The 16,150-nt window shown below is 43.7% G+C and overlaps 1 protein-coding gene across 3 annotated transcripts in view; it reads right to left on the reverse strand.

The window, feature by feature from the left end:
- The window catches only part of TTC7B (tetratricopeptide repeat domain 7B), a 237,217-nt gene that overhangs the window by 110,552 nt on the left and 110,515 nt on the right, over positions 1–16,150 (reverse strand). For all 3 annotated transcript variants that reach the window (XM_061181165.1, XM_061181166.1, XM_061181168.1), the window contains 2 exons: positions 9,589–9,652; positions 5,626–5,763 (listed from right to left, as the gene is read on the reverse strand). In XM_061181165.1, coding sequence (XP_061037148.1) covers positions 5,626–5,763; positions 9,589–9,652 — 202 coding nt within the window. The remainder of the gene's footprint in view (positions 1–5,625; positions 5,764–9,588; positions 9,653–16,150) is intronic.

Raw genomic sequence — 16,150 nt, forward strand, 5'->3', positions numbered from 1 at the left:
CGAACCAAACGCTCTGCCTTGATTTCTCAGAAGTCTGCGGCTCCATTTGCATCAGGCCACCCTGATGCCTTCTAGGGACCCTGGCATGTAGGTCAAGGCTGGGTTTCTGCAGAGTGAGTGGGGCTGCATGAAATACCAAATGTTAATGTAAACTAACAAATGATAGGCCGGTTAAAGAGATGTAGTTAGACGTTCAAGTGTTTTTTACAAGGCTCCCTGATTAAGTAAGTGTTTGGGGTAGGGATGTGTAGATGCCCCTTCGGTACAAGCACTAGCCACAGTTCTACCCACAGAACTATAAAGTTGTTGAGATTTACCATAAACAAATGAATACGAATTCAACAGGAAAGATAAAAATACCATTTCTGTCTTTAAAGCTGCCATGTCCATGTAGAGGGGATACACACACCCTTCAAAAGGGACCCCAAAACATTCTGTCAAAATGGAGCCATTAATAGTCAAATTCAAGAAACAATTCCTTAGCAGCTTGGGTTCATTCTAAAAAACAGAGAAAGCGGTGCTTGTTGCTTTACTTTTAATAGCGCAGGTTGTCATGCCAACTAGTGTTACTGTTTAAAAAGGGGGAGAAAAAGAAGTGTTCCTTCCTACACAAACCTTTCAGCAGGGCTTCACATCAGTCTTTAAAAACATGACAACTCCTAGCACTGGAGATACGGTAACCATTGCGCTTATATTTAAACCTGTTAGGATGAGGATGTGATGCTCCTTTGGTTTGAATTCCCTTTGCACACAGCGCTCCTTGTTCAGGATCCGGCTGAACAGCGCCCCGAGAGAAAGAAAGGCACCGTGCGGGCACACAAGAAAGCAGCTCATCTTGAGATGCGAGGGGAGCCTTCCATCCTGAACCACAGAGACAGAGAGGAGAGTTTTTTTGCCAAGTGGCTCTGCTCCCCGCCTAAGCACAGTTCTTAAGGGGGCGGAGTCTGCACAATGCTTACGACACACGCAAAGGTGTCGTGACAGGAGGGACTAAGAGAAGATGGGCTGGGAGCCACCCAACCCTGTCCCTGCTGGTGCGGGGGCACCCGGGCCCAGGCTAGCCGCGTCCTGATGCAGGAGTGTTGATGCTGTGCGGGGACAAGAGAAGGGAGGAAGGTATGAGGACGGGGTGAGAAGGAGGCAAGGCCTCTTCTCTCACAGCGGCCTGGTGGAGGTGAACTCTTCTGCTCATGAAAGATTCCACCCAGAAGAAAGGAAGAGTCCTGCAGCGGCACAGAGGCAAAGAGAACCTGCTCACAGACCAGCTGAAGGGTGATGTGCCCGACACGTCAGGGCCTGGCAACCTGGCTCCATGCTTTCCACCCAAGAGCCTCGCCTCCTCTCCTCCCTCCATGAGAGCAAGGCGTCATGTCCCTGCACCTCCGTGACCTTGATAATGAGGGTGTCCCTCTGCTCTCAGACTTAATTCCTATCAGGCCCCGAAGAGCCAATTCATACGTCAGCTGTTTGTCATTCTCCCTGGCACCCCCAACCTGCCAGCTCTGCTGCACCTGGCCTAGTCCCTTCACCTGCAATTAACGTGCCTTGCACTATCTAGTCTTCTCTAACTGGTTACCTTTCCATGTGTTGCTTTCTGATTTCCCTATCTAGACTGGAAGTTTCTGGAAGACAAGAGACTGTTTTTGTATACTTAGTTGCTTCCCACATGCCTGGCAACTCCTGGGCACGCAGCGGTAGAAACAGCATAGCAGCACACGGCTGCTGTTTAATGAGCTCTACATGTAGGGCTCTGTTCTGAGCACTTTACATGAATTAGCAAATAACCCTCAGAATGATCTGACATAGGTGTGATTATTATTCCTATTTTACAGAAGGAAAGACTGAGGCACAAGGGGTTAATGACTTGCCGGGATCACACAACTAGTAAGCGGCAGAACCAGAACTCACATCGAAGCTCTCTGACTCTAGGGCCTGTGCCCAGGACACATGAGATGGCTGACCTGGGTTTGGGGGTTGAGGAGGCAGGGCTGGGGTGGGGATGTCAATGGAGGGGAGGAGAAGGATGTGGAATATCCACAATAAAACGTCTATAATACTGTCCCATTCCTTGAAACTTAAATAGATGTACATGCACTTGTTCATAAAGAGATATAGGACAAAGTGATCTCTAAAATGTCAGTGGGTAGTCAACTATTTCAGGAGAGAGGGATTCTCAGTGACTTTTTTCTTTTCCATGTTTGTAGGTGACGTTTGATTCTTCAAGGAGTCTGCTGGGCTGTAGCACATGGCACAAAGACAATGAAGTTGTTTTCGTTATAGGAGGAAAAGGAAAGCAAAACAAAATAAAAAGAGGGAGAAAAAGAAGGGGCAAGGGGGACAGCCATGAAATGTTTCTCAACAGAAGGGTGTTTGAGAAAGATCACTGTGGTGACGATGCAGCAGATGAAGACAGGATATAAACAACGGCCACGTGAATGATAATGATAATCCCAACATCCGCGGGGCCCAGAGAAATAATGTAGGAAGTTTAAAATCCAGTTACTCCACAGCAGCACTGTCGCCACGGCCAAATGTCCACCAACTGATAAATGGAGAAACAAATCGTGGTCTATCCATACAATGGGATGTTACTCAGCCATAAAAAGGAATGAAGGACGGATACACGCTACAATGTGGAAGTCCCTGAAAGCATTATGCCAAGTGAAAGAAGCCAGACACAAAAGGTCATATAATGGATGATTCCATTTATATGAAATACTCAAAATAGGTAAATCCACAGAGTCAGAAAGCAGATTAGTAGCTGACAGGGCCTGGGGGGAGGGAGGAATGGGGAACAACTGCTTAATAGGGACGGGGTTTCCTTTCAGGGTGATGAAAGTGTTTTGAAATTAGAGGTGATGGTTGTACAACAGCATGAATGTACTAAATGCCACTGAATTGTACCTTTTAAAATGGTTGAGTGTATGTTATGTAAATTTACCGCAATTAAAAAAAAATCCAGTTAGCCTTTTAACCTAAAGTCCTCAGGAAATGGAAAAGCAGATGAGAAGAAAGAAAGGAAGGGGGGGAGGAAGGAAGGAAATATACAATACAAATTGGGCGGGAAAAAAAGGGGAAGGAGGGAAGGGAGGGAGGGAGTAAGGGAGGAAAGAAGGGAGGGAGGGAGAAAGGAAGGGAGGGAGGGAGGAAAGAAGGGAGGGAGGAAGTGAGGGAGGAAAGAATGGAGGGAGGAAGGGAGGGAGGAAAGAAGGGAGGGAGTAAGGGAGGGAGGGAGTAAGGGAGGGAGGGAGGGAGGGAGGAAGGAAACCCCAGCAAATGAGGGAAGCGGGACACTTTAAGTCACGGCCTGAGACCAAGGGAGAGGGGTCCATGCTCAGCCAAGGGCGGACCAAGACCCTCCTCCAGGAGGTGAGCTCTCCAAAACTGGGGCCAGCCCTCGAGATGCTGTGCACCTGCGCCTTCCTCCTAAGACAGCTCTACTTAGATCTGCTTCACCGTGGCCGCCAAATGTGCACTGGGGGAAGCTCCATCTGCAAAACTAAGTAGAAATAGCACGAAAAGCTAAGGCCAAGGATTCAAATCCTTCATTACTGGATGAGACCCTGTGTGGAGACCCCCCAGCAGCAGCCAGCCCAGATGGCAACTGCCTGCTGCTTGGCTGCCTTCCTCTAGGCTGGGAGCCGCTCACGGACAGGGACCCCGCCTCGCCCACGGCTGCATCCCCGGCCTGAATCACAGCCCCTGGCACAGAACCAGGGGCTGCATTTATATGTGTTAAAGAAATGAATGTCCTCTATTTTATATATATTTGATCCATCGATTTATATGTTTAATAGATAAGACACAGATATGGTACGAAATTCAAAAGGCTCCAAGGGATGTTCAGTGATAAATTTCCCTTTCTTCCACCGTTCTGCTCCAGCACCTTCAAGGCAATCCCTGATGCTGTTTCCACCGTTGTCAATGTGACTAGAGCATATTCTGAATTGCAAAGGCTCCGGCAACCAACCGGACTACCCAGTGACTTGGGCGTCAGGTTATCACCACGAGATGAAGCTACATGTGATGTCAAGGTGAAAGTCATCTGGCTGAAAACAAGGTCCCAGGATTCCGTGCCGGGCAGAGGCACATGCCAGGGAGCTGCTGGCTCGTGGAGGAATGCCGCTAGGATGACAGCCGTGCCCCTGGAGTCATTTGTGGCATGACGAGAAGCCTGTGGGCAGGGGCCATCCAGCCTGTCAGCCACGCCAGCCACCTCAGGCTCCTCACACCTGTTGCAGACACAGGTGAATTTCAAGCTGGGGACAGGTTCTGTTGCTACATGATGGGAGGAAAGCAAACGTGCAAACCACACTCAACCTTGGCCTCCGAGAAACTTTTAGTGGTTTGTCGGGGGTGGAGAGGAGTTCACCTTAAGAGAACTCAGCTGTGAGCTGGGTGGCACTCTCCCCACAGATGGGCTCCTTGGTGGAAGCGGCTGACAGGAGCTAAGCTGGCCAGAAGGAGAGGGTCCCAGGAAGCCAAAGCCCCTGGGGTGGTAGAGAATCTGGGCCAATCCCAAGCCTGGGCAGTGTCCCAGGGGGTGTACCGTGTATGACAGGAACATCTGGACTCATTGCCTTATCTAAGCCAGATTGCGAGGGCTTTTTTTTTTTTTGAAGACTGAGTAACCATTGCCCTGTATAGTCACCAAACCAAAGACTAAAAAAAGATCCAAGCCACGCAGGCTCATCTGTTCTCCAAGGCTCCTGCCTAATGTGGCGATGCACCGGCAGGCAGGCTACAGGGTGAGCTGGGTGCTTATCTGATTTCAGCCAATCTGTTACGGTATTTCATTCCCTGTCCTCGTGCCCAGAGGCTGTTGCAATGTGTGTAAATTTAGAAAAAGAAAGATAAATAACATGGAAAAGTTCATTTTAACAAAAGGAGTTGTTTTTCTTCCCTTCTTTCTTTTTACTCCACTAAAGAGAGGATAAAATGATCTTGTTACTGATTTAGCCCCTACCAGAGTGGATTTGGTATTCTGGGCAGGGACTCAGTAATGCATAACCACAGCCTCAGATTAACCAGCTTCTTCTGAAACTGTAAAACTGTCAGGCTTCCATCCTAAATGTTTCTTAGCAGCTGAGGGCATGAGACGGCAATGCCTGGTACAAGATCTGTAAGCAACTGGGGTCTCTTCTGAACAAGTAAAAGACTCTACATGAAGACAGTGTTTACTCCCCGTGAAGCCTGTACCAGCTCACCCAACGTACACTGTGCCGGAAGTTGCCAGTCCACCAGGAGTTATGCATCGATACTTTATATAAAATAAAACCTGTTTTACAAGGAAATTAATATCGCAGATGGGAGATTGGGGTTATGGTGGAAATTACACTGAAAGAGAAACTGCTTGAGAAACACTTGCCTTCTCTCATACATGAACTCACCCCAGTGGGTTTATGGACCCTTGGTAGGAGATGACCACCAATGAATTCCACCACTTAATCGTTTAGCCCAATTCGCATTTTGCAGAGATGGAAACCAAAGTTAAGTGATGGGCCCAAGGTCACATGGCTGCCAGCGACAGGGTGTGGGGACAAGACCAGGTCCCACAGCTCTTCCCAGTGCTGGTACCGCCAGCACTACCCACTGCTGGAAGTCAACCAGACTCAAGGGCTGTACCTCTGACAGCATCTCATACTGGCCTCTTCTTCCAAGAGCGATGGTCAGTAGATCATAAACCACAGATGCGCTCTGTAAACTGATGAGGCGGTCGCTCTTGTGCTCAGGTATCCTGCTCAGCACAGCGTCCCGGTTGGCCTGAAAACAACACAGAAGAGAGAAGCAGACGGTGAGCCAGCCCGTGCACACAGCTGTCACCTTGCGCAGAGAAGCCATCCAGGCTCTCCTGCCCCTGAGAGCTTGCCGAGGGTCTGGAGACAAGGGCACAAATGAGCAAGGGGTCATTTATTCAAAATCCCCAGAGCACCACGGCACATGGTAACATGGTATTATCCAAACACTGAAGGCCTGGCGGGCACTTGTCCCTGTCAGCAGGCGTCTGGAGGAAGCTTTAGGAGTCGATGCAAAGCAGGGTGGTTTCTCCTGGGCTCGAGTTCACAGACAGCCACGCTGCAGACACAGCTGCGCTCTGGGGCAGCAGAATCATCCATCAAGTGAAGCCCTGCTGCGCCTCACTTGTAGATCCTGTTTCTGCTGTACATTAAAGAGTGGGAGAAAATTCCCAGCCCCACACTTCCCATCACCAAATGGTGTCATCAAGTTCCATCAGTCCCACAGAGATACAGCGTACTTTTCCTCTCTCACCCAAGCCACGTTCAAATCCCTATATGACATCTTCACTGGAACAGACTACAGAAACGAATTCAACTTTGTTTAGGGAAGCACAAAACAGATGTACAAGAGACAGCAAGAAGCAAACGGATTTTTGTTTTAAAAGACGTTAGCACAGAGGACCCAGGAGAACACCAGGGCATGCCTATTTCACTCCCCCACTGCTTAGCACAGAAATACAGCAGGTCCATTCAAGCCTATTCATCTCATCTATCTAGAAATCAACTGCTCTTCACAGTGACTTGTTTTCATTACTTTTGAAATTTCTCCCCCGATTCCTCCAGACATATCACATGTACTGGAGACTCTAAACATAGCCCATTTTCCTTTTCTCCCTAATAGGGAGTTCAGTATCAATAAAGTTAGATTTTTTCCTGTCTTCTTTTCCTTGCTAATGACCAGAAGTCCATCCCTAGGAGCACAGAAAGGGCCCCTCCGTTCTCCCCAAGGAAGTGGCACGTGCAGGACGAGGGTCACTGGTCCAGGCGGGCTGATGTCTACCTTCCTGCCTGACACTCGGAAAGACCACGCACACAACCTCCTGCTCACTAACGAGGTGAATGCTTTCTTTCGTGTGAGTCCAAGGCATTGCCTTGTAGCCTCCTGTCAGTACTTACTCACTTTAAAACTCCTTACTCTTAAATGTCAAAGACAAATAAGAATATATAAGACAGGCCACTTCCTACAAAGTGAGTCATCTCTTATGGAAACAAGCTTGCTTTTGAAGATTTCATTCTAAGTTTTTCTTGTTAGGAGTGCCTTTCGAGCCAACAAAAGAAGCTCTGAGGAAAATACGGCCTGCTGTAAGTGGTCTCATTTTATTTATTTCCTCTAAATGTTCCATATTGAGATCAATGCCTGGGAGAGAAGGGAACAAGACAAAACACCATTTAAGAGAGATTTTCAGGTTATGCCCAAATGCGTTTTTTTTTTTTTTTTCTTCTTAAAAGAAAAAGTCTATCAGTGCTTTTTGATTAAAAAGGTACAATATAGAACCTCAAACAGGTCCACAAATAATAAATGTCCCAGAACATTGTCTCAGTGGTAGTTGTACTAATATGGTTCTGATAACCCCTTTCTCCTGGGGAAACTAATTTGACTTGAGGTAAGAATGCAGTTCAATTCTAAATGAGTTCTTGTAGGTGGAGGGACTATTGACAAATTTATACTTCTAAGTTAAAATTAGGACCAGTAAAGAATACAATTTTCTCAGACACCAAAAAAGCCCGGCAATTCTCATTTTGGTTCTGAAATTGAGCACATCTATTTTCGGTCTAAAAACTGAAAAAAATCAAGTATTCAAGGGAAGTGAAAAAAGACTTTCAAAGGCAACTTAATTTAGATTTCTACCTACGTAACTATGGAATGATTTACAGAGAGAACATAATCATTTTGGTTGGCAACCTAGTCCTTCATATTTACTGTCATTGGATTTCACCATCCTCTGAAGAGACTTCCTGGAAATTAAATACGACAGAGTCAGATTTGACTGTCTCCAGGGGATCCGAACTTTGAGTATTACTAGTTTCTACCACTTCAAGGAGGGAGCAGGAGAGTTGGGGACATCACTCCCAAGACGACAACACTTAGAGCGAGCATTCTAGAGATGTGGCCACGTTTCCCAAATTGCAATCTGGAACACACGATCTGACAATAGAACTCAATACTTTCAATCACAACTGTCCAAGAAATCGAAAGTGTATGCTCACCACGCTTTCAGAATTTTTACACCGTTACTAACCAAGTCTGCCCAAAGGAAGCTAAGTGCCAGGTTGTGAAGAGTCCAGCGATGAGGGCTGTGTGGGCAGCCCCCCCCCCCACAGAACTGATGACGGTGAGACCTGCCCGTCTGAACACCAGTTACTGGAGGCCACTGGGCGCCAGCCTGTGCACATATGTGCTTCCACGTCTGTGCCAAGGTAGAGTAGAGGATGTAAATGACACCGTCCTAAGTCACCAGCTGACAGTCAAGGAAAGATGAGCCGCAGGGGCAACCTGTTTCCTTCAGAGGAAGTAGGGCCAATGATGTCAGAGAGCTTCCAAATAAAAAGAAGCGGTGACTCAAGCAGTCTCGCTCTTATAAACATCTTGGGGCCATTACACAGAACAAGAAAACCCAAAGCTTTAACTTAAGGCAAGAACGCTACGCTGCCTGCCTAATCCCAGCCTCTGTGCCCCTCTTTCACTCAGCACACAGGCATTCCTCTTGTGCTCCATTTCTAAGTCTTTCTCCCCGAGTGTACTTCACGCCTCCATTTAAACTGTCTGCTTGGGGAAGAAGGGAACACCTTCTCTTGCTTTAGTTACCACTCCTTTTCCTCCTCCTTTCTCCTCCTGCCTGCCTGGTGGGGTGGGAGTTATGGAAGAAGGCAGGATGCTCTGCTACAAGGAGCAGCAGACCACTGCATGATGCCTCCATTCTGCCTGCTCTGGGCCTCCGGTCCCTCGTCTAAATAACTAGGTGGATGTGAGGACCTCTAGGTCCCTCCAAGTTCCAGGGGCTTGCTGTTCTGCTCAGGTGCTCAGCAGACACCATTTACTTGCCAAGGTATTAACTACTATAACACAGACTACTCCAGAATGTTTCAAGCCGGGCTGTCATGTCTAGCGATATGCAGAATAGAAACCCAGTAAATGATGAGCGATGAAATTGTAGACCTACATTTGATATCCTGGCCAAACACTAAGAAAACATTTCAAAGGAATTTGATGGTCTGGCAAAAACTCCCTCACAACAGCAGAGCCAGGTAACAGGAGTGGGCTCTCTGGGCCTGGGCTCTGCAATGCCTGGGGAACACGTGGGGGTTTGGGGAGAGGACCTGGGCAGGAGGACGAGGCAGTTTCATCAGGCTGCTGCTATGGAAACCGGAGGTTCAAGTATACAAGTGTTTCACCCCCAAATTCTCCCTCCCACCAAGGCAAATGGAGAAGGCTCATAAAGGTTACCTTTTGGGGGCTTCTCTCCCCTTTCAAGGTTCCTTTGGTGGTCATTTTAGCTGTAGTTACCCATATACAACTGTGTTAGTGTTCAATCAGTACTTGGTGGATAAATGAATGAACTAAGGGAAGAGAAGCTCCATGCTCCAGGCTGACCCAGGGACATATCTGGCCAGTCCAAGAATTAGAAACGTCCCTTTTTTTTAAACGACTATAGTTTTTTCCCATCAGCTATCCCCTTTGGAAAGTACTCTTCTCCAAAGAAAAAGAATCACTATCCTGATGGAGTCATCATATCAAAACAGGGACCATAGGAATAGGGGAAAGAAAAATGTAAAAACACAGTCTACTCACCATTGATTCACTAATCAGCAATAACAACAGGGCTTCTTCAGTATTTTCTTGAGGACAAAAAATGCTGTATAAAGAAAATTCACTTTGATATATGGCAATTTCAAAATAACACAAAATACATGACTAAGAGCAGAACTGAAGGCTAACAGCTTCTAGATTTTTATATAGTGTAGAACCCATGAAAAATACTGTATAATCTGGGCCCCTGAATTAATTTGTTTATTTCTATGGTAATCTATGGAATGTATACATTTTAACTATGCATTTTAAGAGCAGGCAGCCGGGTAAAGCTGTAGAAACCAAGTTAAAAGCCCAAAGAACGTTTGTGCCTATTATAGAGGCGGAAATTTTGATCACTACAAACTGACGTTATCTAAATAACACAAGCTTTCTCCTAAACCCATTACGAGGTATAAACTGAAGACATTTCACTACATGGTACTCTCCTTACCTCTTACTTGCTAGCTGGCGTATTGTATATTGTCATTTAGATGAAATAGGAGATAGGAAGCAATTTTAGAGTTTGAATGATTTCTAGAATACTGTAAGAACTTAGTGAGCTATCTTACTCAAACACACGTGTACTATGGCGTGGCACGCAGGAGCTGTCTTATTCATCAACTTTATGGGATTTGGCTGAACTCTACCATCTTGGATTAAAATAAAAAGCTTTTAAGCTCAATGTTGCTCAGGATTAAAGAACAATAAAAACCAAACATAACTCTGGTCTCCATTCCCTATATCCTATTTTTTGTGCTTTGAGCGTTTTAAAAGACCTCCAGGGAATTCTCTGGTGGTCCAGTGGTTAGGACTCTGCGTTCTCATCGTCCGGGGCCAGGGGTTCAATCCCTGGTTAGGGAACTATGATCCCACAAGCCGCGGGGCACAGCCGGAAAAAAAAAAAACCTCCAGCATTTCCCCCCCGTTCTAAAGTTCTAGCATCCTTTGAGTAGAATTGTAAGTCTTATCACTAGTTGGGCCAAACTCAACTCTGTTTCTTTTTTTTTCGGTTCTTGTTTTTTTGTTTGTATGTTTTTCGGCCATGCCAGGCGGGCATGTGGGATCTTAGTTCCCTCACCAGGGATCAAGCCCGCACCCCCTGCAGTGGAAGCACAGTATTTTAACCACTGGACCGCCAGGGAAGTCCCATCAACTCTTTTTTGTGGAATGGTAGAAGAGTGCAATAAAAATGAACTTGGTTAAAAAAACTCCTGGATGTTTTGGAGGTGACTAAATAAAGACTAAATTTACATCTTCCCAGGGGTAATATTACAATCATTTAACTTAAGAGAAGGGATGATTTCCCCCCCAAAATGGCCAAAAAAATGTTTTCCAAATGATTGCAAATATTCGTTCTCTTTGAAGTGCTGGCAAATTTTGTATTGTGTCAAAGGACCATGAGGAGTAAGAAAAGTCCAGTGACTGATACCTTTTTACAATTCGGTCATCCTTGGAGGTAAGGGATGGTTACCTGTGGGATTGCTCTTGCAGGGCTAAAATTTTATAAAAGGCTGGCCTGTGAGTGAGAAGCAGGATTCTGGAATGTGCAGTGACCTCCTTAAAGAGGTAACTTGAGGTGATTTGGGTTTTTGGAAGATGGAACATTTCTTTCCCCTTAAATTCAGAAATAGAGCCAACAGGCTTTGAATTAAGAACACTCATGTGTGTGTGTGTCTGTGTGCCTGTGTGTCTGTGTGTATCCCCATCCAGCAATCAGTTCCTGATATCCTGGCTCATGCTTACATGCAGTTGGGACCTTATAAATAAAGCAGAACCATTAATCATTTTTTTCACAGCTACCCAGTTCTGCATTGTCCAGACTAATTGAAAAGAGAGGGAGCCCATTCTAATCATAACTTAACACCAGCAAATTCGGTCCAGAGATAATCCCCAAATTCCATTTGAGCCATCTAGCCTACTTAAATGCGAGGTTGTGTTATTTTTACTAGAGCTGCTAACAAGTAGCACATTAACTGATTCTAATTCTACTTCCTCTACCCTTCTTTTCAAGGCAGGAAAGATGGGTACTCAGGGGTGCTGCAAAGTTCTCAGGGCTGGCAGGAAGAAGTGGGGGGCGGGGGAGGGGGAAAGGATAGTTTTAAGAGACATGCTTGAAAAACTACCCACTGGAATGCCCCCTTCTCCATAATTATGAATTCTCTAGATCTATTTCTGGCCATTCTTTCCCTCTTCCCTGCCCAGGGAAGTGTGGAGCTCAGGGTGGACAGTCAAAATTGTTGGGGCCTTCCTTTTGTGATATTATCCTCTTGGGGCCCAAGAGCCTCAAGGGGAGATCCTGGGGTGCCCAGGCCTCAGCCTTGTGGAGCCGGAAAACTGGGGCCTTAGACCTGGAGGAAGTTGATTGAAGGGATGGTCGTTCACAGCTTCGGTTCTGCCATCAAGTAGTTGTTAGGGTCCTTCAATGTTCCCCATCTTTATACTTTGAACAGCATCCTCATCCTTACCAAAAGCCTCTGCATTGGCTACCAGGAGGTTCAGACCTGTATTTAGCACGCCATGATAATTACTTTCTCCTCTTAGGCCTACCGAGGAGTTTAGCACAATGTATGGCACTCCTAGTTTTCAATAAATCATCATCCGCTTCCTGGCATAATAGTGGTTTCTAGCTTCCATCTTTACTTAGTGCTAATTATCTAGTCTAACGTGCATTTAATTATCTAAGCCACCTCAAGTGCTTTTTACAAGGAGGAATACAATGGAAGTAAAAATATACTTGAGTGACATGCACACATATGTGCACTAAGAAACATGTATAAGAATATTCATAGCAGCACTATTCCTATTAGCTCCAAATGAGAAACAACGCAAATGTCCATCAAGAGTAGAATGGATCAACATATGGGAGTATATTCATAAAATGGAATACTATTCAACAACAAAAACAAACTACCACTACATGCAAAAATATGGATGAATCTCTCCAATATAATGTTAGACAAAAGAAGTTAAACATAAAAGTACTTAATATATGATTCCATTCATGTAAATTTCAAAAAAAAAAAAAAAAAATGGGCCAGACTAATTACAGTGATAGAAGTCAGGATAGGGTTACCCTTGGGCAGGGAGTAGTAACTGGGGGAGGGTACAGAGAGGCCTTCTAGGGTTCTGGCAATGTCTATTTCTTGACCAGGATGCTAATTACTTGCATGTGCTCACTTAGTGAAAATACATCAAGTTTTCTACTTTTGGTTCGTGTATTTTTCGCAATGTATATTATGTGTCAGTAAAAAGCTTACTTAAAAAATAAGTAAACAAAAGTCAATAAAATTCTTCATAGAAAGATCTAGAAGAAAGGAAGTAAGGAGGCCTATGGCATGTGATTCTTCCTCTCTTTTTTTATCTTGGATTATCAGCATTTTATTTCCTTTCAACATTTAAGACGGAGAGAGGATGAGCATCCTGTACCCACTTCACGTCCAGGTTGCAGTGACAGGGAGGGGAGTTTTCTGGCAGAGGTTATTTTTCATTTATTGTCCATTATGACCAATGGTCCTGAATGGTCCGTGTGGTTTGCTGGAGCTGGAAGGATCTATGGCACATAAAGTTTGCTTTGTGCTCATGTTCCTCATAAGAGACTGAGGAGAGGGGAGAGAGGAGGGACCACCGGCCAAAATGAGATTTAAACATCATCTATGGATTCCCTTTTTTACCTCCCAACTCACATAACTGAACTGGTGATAACATCTTTTTGCCACAAAATTGCTTGATTGGAGAGTCCTGTCTTGTTAATAAGGAAGCCCCAAGCAGATTTTCTCTCTTTACTAATAAATCAGAAGTAAGGGTATGAACATGCAAAACTAGAAAGCTAAAAGCTGATGGTGATAACTGAAGGAAGAAAGATTAGCACAGAAATTAACTAACTAGAGAAACAGAAACACAATAGAGAAAAATCAACAAAATTGAAAGTTAGTTCTTCAAAAAGATCAATAAGATTTGACAAACTTTTTAGGTAGACTGATCCAGAAAAGAAAGAGAAGACTCAAATTACTAAAAGGAGAAATGGGAAATGGAAGAGGGTACATGACTACCAATCTTATAGAAATTATATGTGTGTGTGTGTATGTGTGTGTATGTGAATACTATGAACAACTGTATGTCAGCAAATTAGATAACTTAGATGAAATGGACAAATTTCTATAAAGACACAAACTACCAAAACTGAAGAAATAGAAAATCTTAATAGCTCTGTAACAAGTAAAGAGAGTGGATTAGTAATCAAAAACATTCCCACAAAGAAAAGCCCACGACCAGATGGCTTCACTGGTGAATTCTACCAAACATTTAAAGAAGAATTAATAATAATTCTCCGTAAACTCTTTCAAAAAATAGAAGAGGAAGGAATATTTCCCACTCATTCTATGAGGCTAGTATTATCCTAATACCAAAATTAGACAAAGACATCATGAGAAAAGAAAACTATAGATCAATTATTTTATGACTATTGATGCAAAAATCCTCAACAAAATACTAGCAAATCAAACTCAGCAATAAATAAGGATTATATACCTAGTGGGATTCACCTAGGAATGCAAGGTTGGCTTCATATCTGAAAATCAATTAATGTAATACATCACATCAATAGAATAAAGGACAAAAGCCAGATGATCACCTCAGTAGATACAGAAAAAGCATTTGACAAATTCAAAACCTTTTCACAATGAAATATACTCAATGAACTACTAATAGAAGGGACTTTCCTCAACCTGATGAAGGGCATCTATGAAAACCCACAGCTAACATCGTACTCAATAGTGAAAGATTGGATGTTTTCCCCTTCCTAAGATCAGGAATAAAACAAAGTTGTCCACTCTTGGCACTTCTATTCAACATTGTACTGGAAGTTCTACCCAGGGCAATTAGGATAGAAAATGAAATAAAAGCCATCTATGTTAGGAAGAAGTAAAACTATATTTGCAGATGACATGATCTTGTATACAGAAAATCCTAAAGAATCTAAAAAAAACTATTAGAACTAATAAACAAGCTCAGCAAGACTTCAGTATACAAGATCAATATAGAAAACCAATTTTACTTCTATATACTTCCAATGAACAACCCCAAAATGAAATTAATAATAACAATTCCATTTGTGATAGTATCAAAAAGAATAGCACACACACCAAAACACCCTTAAGAATAAGTTTAACAAAAGAAGTGCAAACCTTATACCCTGAAAACTACAAATTGTTGTTGAAAAAAGTTAAAGGAAACCTAAATAAATGGAAAGATATCCCATGTTCATGGATCAGAAGACTTAATATTGTCAAGATGGCAATACTCCTCAAATTGAGCTACAGATTAAATGCAATTCCTACAAAATTCCAGTTGCCTTTTTTTTTTTTTTGCAGAAATAGACAAAATGATCCTAAAATTCATGTGAAAATACACGTGTTTGGGGGATGGCGGATGACAGCTAAGGGGTGCTAGGTTTATTTTGGGGGTAGTGAAAGTATTCTAAATTTGATTGTAGTGATGGGCTATGTGACTATATTAAAAGCTATATTAATGTGAATTGTACACTTTAAATGAATGAATTATATAGTATGTGAATTATATCTCAATGAAACAGTTTAAAAAAATGACTGTGTGTATTTGTGTGAAATGAAACTTGTGTCTCAGTAACCAGTCACATGGGAATCTTCCCTTTAACTAATAACTGCATTTAACTAGATCTGCATTTTGCCTCCATAATTCTCCTTGTACAGATGGGGAAGCTGATGTTAAAAGAGTGACAGAGGCTGAGTGGTTCAGGAAATAAGGGAGAAGTGGCCAGCACTGTGAGCTTCTCTGCCTTCAAGGGGTGAGGCCACATTGGAATCGCACTCAGAGAGACACAGAGCTCCATCCATGTGTCAAACTTGATTGGGGGAGGGAGCAAGAACTAGATTTTTCAATATACTGGCACTTTGGCTATTAAGAAGCATCTGAAGCAGAAGAAAAATCTAGGGTCTATTTTTAAGATTTAAATATCACCTAAAAAAGAACCCCAATCCTGCTGCTAAATAGTTCATAATGAGGGGTCAGCATTTTAAAAGTGAGAGTTTGAGAATTGCTAGAACAGATGTTCTACGAATCCAGATAAGTACTAAGGAGTAAACGCAGGAAAAAGTTAAGAAAATGCTCACTAGTCTGAATCCATACAAGAAATGCAAATTGAACAACAAGATGAGGAGGGAGACAAATGCCAGGGTCAATTTAAGAGGATTAAGAGGCAGTTACCCTGAGAAATGCTGCCCCTTTTAAAATGCGGCATTGTGTTCAGAAGTCACACATGTAATAACTATCTAATCACCCCATCTCTGTCAGTGCTTTCTGGGGCCTCAGAAGCAGCAGCCTGCGGTCTTTCAGCCATTTTTCCAATTTGTAATGACTAAAGAAGGTTTCCGTATTTATTCTTACACGTTCCCCTTTGCTTCATGGAGAGGTTCTGAAAAGCCATCATGCCTTGTCCTTGTAGGAACAAAGACGGGAAGGAAAGCTTTGAGGGGAGGAATAGAATGAGTCAACCCCTGTTCCTGTCTCCCTGCTTTCTTGTGGTCTC

The sequence above is a fragment of the Eubalaena glacialis genome, chromosome 2, assembly GCF_028564815.1.
Source record: "Eubalaena glacialis isolate mEubGla1 chromosome 2, mEubGla1.1.hap2.+ XY, whole genome shotgun sequence".
In the NCBI taxonomy this organism is placed as follows: domain Eukaryota; kingdom Metazoa; phylum Chordata; class Mammalia; order Artiodactyla; family Balaenidae; genus Eubalaena; species Eubalaena glacialis.